This window comes from Helianthus annuus, chromosome 12 (assembly GCF_002127325.2).
Source record: "Helianthus annuus cultivar XRQ/B chromosome 12, HanXRQr2.0-SUNRISE, whole genome shotgun sequence".
Classification (NCBI taxonomy): domain Eukaryota; kingdom Viridiplantae; phylum Streptophyta; class Magnoliopsida; order Asterales; family Asteraceae; genus Helianthus; species Helianthus annuus.
Window position 1 is genome coordinate 55,191,845 of NC_035444.2, and position 8,852 is coordinate 55,200,696.

An 8,852-nucleotide genomic window follows, 5' to 3' on the forward strand; every position below is an offset into this window, starting at 1 on the left:
TTCCACAACATGGCTATATATTTAAGACTGAAATCAACCAAACATGTAATTCACTAACCGAACTAAGGATGAGTAAGCAAAAGGGATCTGGCTTCGAATGAAAACAAGCTGCCGTCAGGCTCAAAGGGTAGCGAGAAAGAACTTGAGAGGTGATTAGGGTTTGCCGATTAAAACTATCGTGTAAAGGCTGTGCTTGAATTATTATAACTGGACGTTACTGGGCCAAGGCCCATTCTGTTTTCGTTGGTCAGAAGGTGGACGAAAACACCTTGTGTTTTCATGGGTGGGTGTTTTCGGCTAGGTGATTTCGTGAGGGGGGAATGTCAGCAAGGTTTCAATCTCATTGCTTTTAAATGTAAACAATCATAATACAATATATATATATATATATATATATATATAACACTTATACACATCTCATGCACACCACAATCTACAAGCAACCCGTATATTGTACATCAAGTAAACATAAAAACATACTTGCAAATAGGTAATAAATTAAGTCGAATAGAGACCTTGAAACTCGGGTTGTCACAAAAAACATAAAACCTAAATTCACTACACCACCACCCAAAACCTAAACATCCACCCCCGCAAAAAAAAAAAAAAAAAAAAAAAAAAAAAAAAAAGAGGGTAAATTACACTTTTCGTCCTTTATGTTTGTACTGGATTGCAATGGATAGTCTTTAACTTCAATAATTACAATCACAATCCTTTATTTGGAAAACGCATTACACTTTTCGTCCTTTAGCACTAACCAAGTTAAAATTTTCAGTTATGTCTATTTACTCAAGGGTATTCTGGTCAATTCATCTTTTATTTAAATGTTTAATAAATAAAATAAAAAAAATTGCATATACACACTTCTTCTTTCCTAATTTCATAACCCTAAAACCCTAATCACCACATCTTCCCCCTCATCACTCCTCTTCAGTTCTCTCTCTCTCTCTCTCCCGAATCCCCCTCTCTCTCTCTCTCGAATCCTCCATGGGGAATCGTTGACTGACTTGTAACTATTATTAAATAAAATTACTCAAACAGCGATTGCTGATCAAATACAAGTTACAGCCATTGACTTTCTATAGAAAACCACAATATCAATTTGAATAACAATTTCATATTTAACCTCTGCCGCTTCCTATGAATAAGCCCATTGTTTTCTAAGGGTGTAAGGGGTACTCCTCTAAGTGGGGAGTGACCTCTCTTACCCACAGCCAATGAGCACGCGCCACGTTAACTCCCCACTTAACTCCCCCCACACCCTTAATTTGATGGCGGCACTCCTCTTTTGGGGATTTGGTTTTATTTTTTTTATATAAATATTTTTATAAAAGTATCACAACGAAAAAAAAAAAACTCAAGTTTCACACGGTGAACCCTCCCCGCTCCCCACTCCCCGATTTGGGTCACCGAGGGGTCGGCGGCGGTGTTCCCGATCGGGGAGTACACTCACCGCACCCCTCCCCGCAGGCGCCCCGGACACCCTAGGGTACAATAACTTGCGGTATAAAAATAAATGTGCAATCTGAACAACAAACACAAGATGAAGCAGGTGAATGATTATATGTTGTGGTCATGGTGTCTAATTGGCCTGTTGGTGATGACGACCGCAGCCGTACCAGTAAGATCACAACCCAGTGATAGAAATAGCACATTGTTCCCACGAAGGATTCTACAAGTCAGTCAACAGTTCCCACTAAGGCTTCTAGAGAGAGAGGGATTCGAGAGAGAGAGAGAACTGAAGAGGAGAGAGGAGGAGGGGGAAGATGTGGTGGTTTGGCTTTTAGGGTTAGGAAATTGGGGAAGATGAAGTGTGTATATGCATTTTTTTTTATTAAACTTTTAAATAAAAAATGAATTGACCAGAATACCCTTGAGTAAATAGACATAACTGAAAATTTTAACTTGGTTAGTGCTAAGGGACGAAAGGTGTAATGTGTTTGCCAAATAAAGGATTGTGACTGTAATTATTGAAGTTAAAGGCTATCCATTGCAATCCAGTACAAACATAAATGATGAAAAGTGTAATTTACAACTATATCTCACTGAAAACCCCCCCAAAACCTAACCCCCCCACCCCCAAAAACCTAACCCCCCTCCCTCGGCATTTTTTTGGGTGGGTGATGGGGGGTGGGGGTTTAGGTTTTTGAGTAGTGGTGGTTTTTTTTTTTTTTTTTTTTTTGTGTAGTGTGTGTTTTTAGGAGCCTTTATGCACTTCTTATTTTTAGAAGCCTTTATATTTGATCCTAAACCTACATATATAATGATTACTTTGAAGTTTGACAACAAAAAAAAGTTGATTTTCAAAATTTTAGCTATTCGTATTTGTGTTTAAATTAAATGGTTTAATCTAAATAAAACTGTTTTGAGCCAAATCAGTTTTAGGCCCAACCCACATCGATCTAGATGGGATCGGGTGTAGAGGTGCACAAATCGAGTTTTTTTTTTTTCAAATACACGGTTTCAGGTATGATCAAGTATTTGAAAATCGGGTATTAAGATAAACTAGGTAGGGTTCGGATACGTGTATTGAGGAGAAAAACCATATCCAATGTAGCCGGGTAGGTACGACCGGATTCGAGTATAACCAGGTATTAGAACCGGGTATGGATCCGAGTATTAATACCTGGTTTTAAAAAAAATATGTTTTCTATTTTACAAAAAACAAATTCGTTTAAAAAGTAAATTCGGTTTGTAATTTGTAAAAATAATTAAAATAAATTAGGATAACATAAATTCACTCAGCTACAAATTATTTACTTTATAATATGCATTTTTGGAAAACTTAAAAATAAAAATTGTAAACTAAACATTAAAATATACTTATTCTATTATGTATAGGTTATGATCGGGTTAGTGTAGAGTATGACTGCAACCCGGAAATTTCCAGTTTAAATCGGGTACGAGTATTGAGCTCAAAATGTATACTTTATCCATACCCTACGGGTAAGTTCGGGTTCGGTTACAGATATAAAATACTCAGATACAAAAATAACCAGTTTCACGATTTTTTATCGGGTCTGGTTTCAGATACGAATTTTTTTGTGCACATAAGGGTGTAAGAGGTGCATGCCTAATGAGTTTGGGGGAGGGGGGTTTCACCCACCCAATCATAATATGCCATGTCATTTCCCTTCTTATTCTCCCTCTTGCCCAAAAACATAAGGGGTAGTTTCCCCCAAACCATTTAAAAATAAAGGGGGATGATTGGTTGAGAAGATACTGGGCCGCACCACTTACCCAAGTCCCTCATCTTTGCCGCATGTGACATTCTTTCCCCGCAAAACTCCTCCCCTCATCTTTACCGTGCGGCAACCTTCGTCCCGTGCGGCAAAAGGGTTACCGCAAGCTTTGCCGCGACCACCCTGTACGTACACCCTAAGAGCATTCTCATCCAAACCATCAAAATATGTGAGGGGTAGTTTTTATATTATAAAGGGTATAAAAAATGGTTGTGAGTGAAAGAGAGAGAAAATGTTACTGTTCATCTGTATATTTGGGGGAACACTGTTCACCCAGTATAATTTTTTAATATATATTGAAAGTGGTTGTGAGTGAAGGAGAGAGAAAAATGTAATGATAATATTATTTAATTGAAAAGGAGAGAGAAAAAGTATTTGTTTTTAGTAAAAATATATTGATATAGGAGTTGTTTTTTAGTGGAATGTATGTATAATTTGATGTATTGGATGAGAATGCTCTAAGGGGTTACAACGGTAAAATTGGTTTGTTTTAAACCCACACCAATATGGGCCAAACCGATCCAGTTTTAAACCCAAACTGGTTTGGGCCAAAACCAATCTTTGTCCACCTGATTTGAAGAGACGAGGGACTTAAATACTGACAATCAAAGTTGTTCTTAACTTGGCACGTAATCATTCTCTTTTCTTCTTCTTCTTCTTCACAAATACATTCAAATTTACACCCTGCACAAATACAGTTGGGAGTTCTTTAATGACATGAAAACACACACAGAGCTTCATCAATTTCAAGTACCTCTGTAATCACATCATGCAGTAGTTAACATGAACAACAAATCCAATCTTCTATCAAAATCCACTATACTCATTCTTCTAGCTTTATCTTTCTTCTACTTCGGTAAACACTTTTCCAACACTCACACTTTCCAGCAACTCATCTTCTCCATTTCCAAAACCCCCAAAACCCTAACCCTCTCAATCTCCCCAAATCACTACAAAACCTTCAACATTCCTTCACTAATCAACACCACATCACCTCCACTTCATTCACCTTCACTCTCTCCGCCGTCGCCGCCGGCGGTGCAGAGGTTCGGATTACTGGATGAGAATGGGGTCATGAGGAGTGATTTTGAGGTCGGAGAGTTTGACCAGGATGCGGTGGAGAGTTGGAATAATGAGACTGAAGTTGTTGATGGTGAGGATGAAGTTAGGGTTAGGGTTTGGAGGTTTGACAAGTGTCCGGTGAGTATGAGTGAGTATATTCCGTGTATGGATGATGTGGAAGGTGTTAAGAGATTGGGATTAATGGAGAAAGGGGAGAGTTTCGAACGGCATTGCCCGGAGAAAGATAAGGGGTTCAAGTGTTTGGTGCCGGCGCCAAAGGGATACAAGCCTCCGATTCCATGGCCGAGAAGTCGAGATGAGGTGATTTTGTTGTGACTTTGGATGCTGTTTTTTGCTTTGGTTGTATGTTCAATTTGTTTGTAAACCAAACACGCGTAATCAGCGGTAGTATCGTAGTAGTCAAACGCTCTCATAAAAATGGCCGAATTCGGGTCTGAACACGTCTAAACAGCTAAAATTGGTCTAAAACATGTCGTAAAATGTGTAACATGGGTTGTTTATATTATGCACCTTGCTTAAAAAGTAGGGAAAATTACAAAAGCGTCAGTTCCATGTTTTCGAATTTGTCACGCTCCTGCGTCCGTGGACGGACCTCTGAGCATGGGATGAGTCGGCGTATCATGTTGAAGAGTCCATGTATCACGCTCCTTCGGAAGAGTCCACCGACGCTCCGGAAGAGTCCACCGACGCTTCGGAAGAGTCACTGACGCTCCGGAAGAGTCCACCGACGCTTCGGATGGACATGGACTCTTCAACATGATACGCCGACTCATCCCATGCTCAGAGGTCCGTCCACCCACGGACGCAGGAACGTGACAAATTTGAAAACACGGTTGGTCAACTGACATTTTTCGTAAATTTCCCTAAAAAGTACTCGCTTTTTTAGGGGTTTGAGTGTTTGACTACCTAGCATTTAATGATGATTTTGTCTTTTGGGCTTAACACAGGTGTGGTATAGCAATATTCCTCATGCACAGTTAGCAGAATATAAAGGTGGTCAAAACTGGATTGTTGTGAACAAGGATAAATTCAGGTTTCCTGGAGGTGGCACACAGTTCATCCATGGTGCAGACCAGTACATAGATCAGATTTCAGCGGTATAAACTATAAACTTAACGTTAATATCTACAATTTAACTTCTAGGTTCAAAAGACTTGTGTTTTTTTTATAAAGTTTTGATCTGTTTTTTGCAGATGGTTCCAGAGATTGCGTTTGGGCAACGTACCCGTGTTGTGTTAGACGTTGGATGTGGTGTGGCAAGTTTTGGTACGTATTTGAGTTCTCGGAATGTACTCACTTTGTCTATAGCTCCAAAAGATGTACACGAGAATCAGATTCAGTTTGCACTTGAGCGCGGTGTGCCTGCAATGGTGGCAGCTTTTGCAACAAGGCGGTTGCTTTATCCATCGCAAGCGTTTGATTTAATCCATTGCTCAAGATGTAGAGTTAATTGGACCCGTGATGGTAAGCTTTCATGGCTATTGACTGTTACCGTTGCTTTCTAAGAAGAACAATTAGTTATGTTCACAACATGTGTAGATGGGATTTTGCTACTTGAAGTGAATAGACTGCTTCGGGCAGGAGGATATTTTGTCTGGGCAGCACAACCAGTTTACAAGCATGAACCACTCTTAGAACAACAATGGGAAGGTAACATCATCAGATTTTAACTTTCATAAACGTAAATGCGTGTAGACGTATACGTAAACGTGTATAACATAAGATTTTAATATGATGAATTATCTGTTTACATAAAATCCATTTTTATTTTATTTGTCACACTCAGAGATGCTGAACCTTACGAATCGTCTTTGTTGGAATCTTGTGAAGAAAGAGGGATACGTTGCAATATGGCAGAAACCTATCGATAACAGTTGCTATTTAAGCCGTGGTTCAGAGACCCAACCTCCATTGTGTGATAACGAGGATAACCCGGACAATGTTTGGTAAATATTGTTCATATTCACTAATAAACATCTTTATTTAATTAAAAAATATTATATTAATTTTTTTTCGTATTAGGTATGTTGATTTAAAGCCATGTATTACCCCACTGCCTGATGACAAATCTGGAGCAAACATCGCCACTTGGCCCGCAAGATTGCATAATCCTCCCGAAAGACTCCAATCCATAACTTTTGACGCGTTTGTATCTAGAAAAGATCTCTTTAAAGCAGAATCAAAATACTGGCGGGAAATAATCGATAGTTATGTTCGGTCTTTACACTGGAAAAAATTCAAACTCAGAAATGTGATGGACATGAGAGCCGGATTTGGAGGGTATATTATTATTTTTCTCTCATGCCATTAATTTATTTTTCATTTTTTTATTTCTAAGATTAATATTATTGTTCTGTCAGATTTGCAGCAGCCTTGATTGATAATCAACTAGATTGCTGGGTTATGAATGTCGTTCCTGTTAGCGGGCCAAACACCTTACCCGTTATATACGATCGGGGACTCCTGGGAGTTATGCATGATTGGTACAAATTGCTTATCATTTTTTCCGAGTCATTATTGCTGTACGTAATCGATAGAAACCATATGACCGGATTTGTTTGAACCATTGTTCCATTATAATTCACAGGTGTGAACCATTTGACACTTACCCAAGAACCTATGATCTCTTGCATGCAGCAGGTGTTTTCTCAACTGAGCAGAAAAGGTATCCACCAGGTTTTTTTTTAAATAATAATAATAATAAAATTGGTTTTTTAATTTTTATTTTTTTTTCTGTTCTGGTTTGATATGCATCAGGTGCAACATTTCAAGCATTATGCTTGAGATGGACAGAATTTTAAGACCCGGAGGACGCATGTACATTCGTGATTCTATTACAGTGATGGATGAACTTCAAGGAATTGGGAAGGCGATTGGTTGGCGTGTAACACTACGCGATACAGCTGAGGGGCCTCACGCAGGTTACAAAATCCTGGTATGTGATAAAAGCCTCAAGTAATAATCTCGTTCAACTGTTCTTGCCATTTTTTTTAACCTGTGAAACACAATTTACCAGCACATTCTCTGCTGTTTTTTATTCCCTCCTAGTTATTATAGTTGTACAGGTACATGTACATCTCTTTAGTGGTTACTGTAAGATTATGTTATGTTTAGGATTTTAAATTTAAAACATTCCAAGTCAGTTCAAAACTCACGATGTGGATGTATAGAGTTCTAAAACGTGTAAATTTGTCGTTGAGGCGTATCTTGAAGTGCAGAATAGGGCTGGCATATCGTGTATACCCGTACACGATAAGACACGACACGACAAGACACGATACACGAACACGACACGATAACTTACCGTGTCCTTTTTTTTCAAACACGAACACGACACGATATACACGAAAATTACCTATTAATACTTGTTAACACGACTGTTCGACTGTTATACACAAAAATTACCTGTTAATACCTGTTAACACGAACACGACATGCTATCTGAGAGTTACAGAGGGAGCTTAGGGTTTTTTTTTTTTTTTTTGAATTGAATGAGGAATGAAAATAGAAATGAATTAAGGAACCCACACGCACATGGCTGATGAGTTTTATTTAATTTAATTTCTTATCATGTACTAACGGGTATTAACAGGTAAACAGGTATTTAACCTGTTTATACACGAAAATTAACAAGTAATTTTGTGTCTACCTGTTTGGTACACGATACCTGTTAAGGCCATACACGATACCTGTTAACTTCGTGTAGGTTCGTGTCGTGTATTCGTGTAAAATTGCCAGCCCTAGTGCAGAAACTGTCTGAAATACCTTTGGGTTCAAATTTCTTGCAATTACCACCAATGTTATCACTAATGCTTGGACAATTTTCTTTAATGAGGTGAACAAAACATGTATTACTTAGCTTTATATGCAAACAGTTGATTGAACTGTAGTTGCATTGCATCTCATGTGTATATATATTAAATAAAATAATATGGAAATATGTAATTTTCTGATGGTGCTATACCCTTATGGTTATGGTATCATCAAGAAAAATGATGTTATACGCTAAGTGGCGTTATACGCGACCTTTAGTCGCGTATAATCATCTCCATACACATACGTGCTATGCATCATCTAATCTACGTGAGACTTGTAACGCATAGACAAATAGGTAAAGGATCAAATAAAAATAATATTAACGTACGAAACGTATGCATTGAGGGAAAAAACAAAAAGTGGCGGTGTCATTTTGGTAATTATCAGCAACTTCAAAATTACTGGGGAAAAAGCAAAAAGTGTCTTGTAGAGTAATTTTGAGCATCTGTAGGGTAATTTTGGGAAATGTAGGGTAATTATCAAATTACTCTAGTAGAGTAATTTTTGAAAATGTCTTGTAGAGTAATTTTGTTAGTATTTAGTTATGGGGTTTAGCTTTATGGTTTAGTTTTTAGCTTGTAGTTGTGAGGGGGGGGGGGGGGTAGTGTAATTTTGATAATTACCCTACAATTTTGATAATTACCCTACACGACCAAAATTACTCTACATGAATTTTTACAAAATTACTCTACAGAAGCTCAAATTTACTCT

At 38.0% G+C, this 8,852-nt stretch overlaps 1 protein-coding gene across 1 annotated transcript; it reads left to right on the forward strand.

Moving 5' to 3' along the window:
* The first annotated feature begins 3,871 nt into the window (after positions 1-3,871).
* LOC110894892 (probable methyltransferase PMT11) lies at positions 3,872-7,475 on the forward strand. Its single transcript, XM_022142146.2, has 9 exons — positions 3,872-4,625; positions 5,273-5,422; positions 5,519-5,789; positions 5,865-5,975; positions 6,112-6,271; positions 6,348-6,605; positions 6,686-6,808; positions 6,913-6,990; positions 7,083-7,475. The coding sequence occupies exons 1-9, from the start codon at positions 4,026-4,028 to the stop codon at positions 7,282-7,284; spliced, it is 1,953 nt and encodes a 650-aa protein (XP_021997838.1). The 5' UTR covers positions 3,872-4,025; the 3' UTR covers positions 7,285-7,475.
* The last annotated feature ends 1,377 nt before the right edge of the window (positions 7,476-8,852 follow it).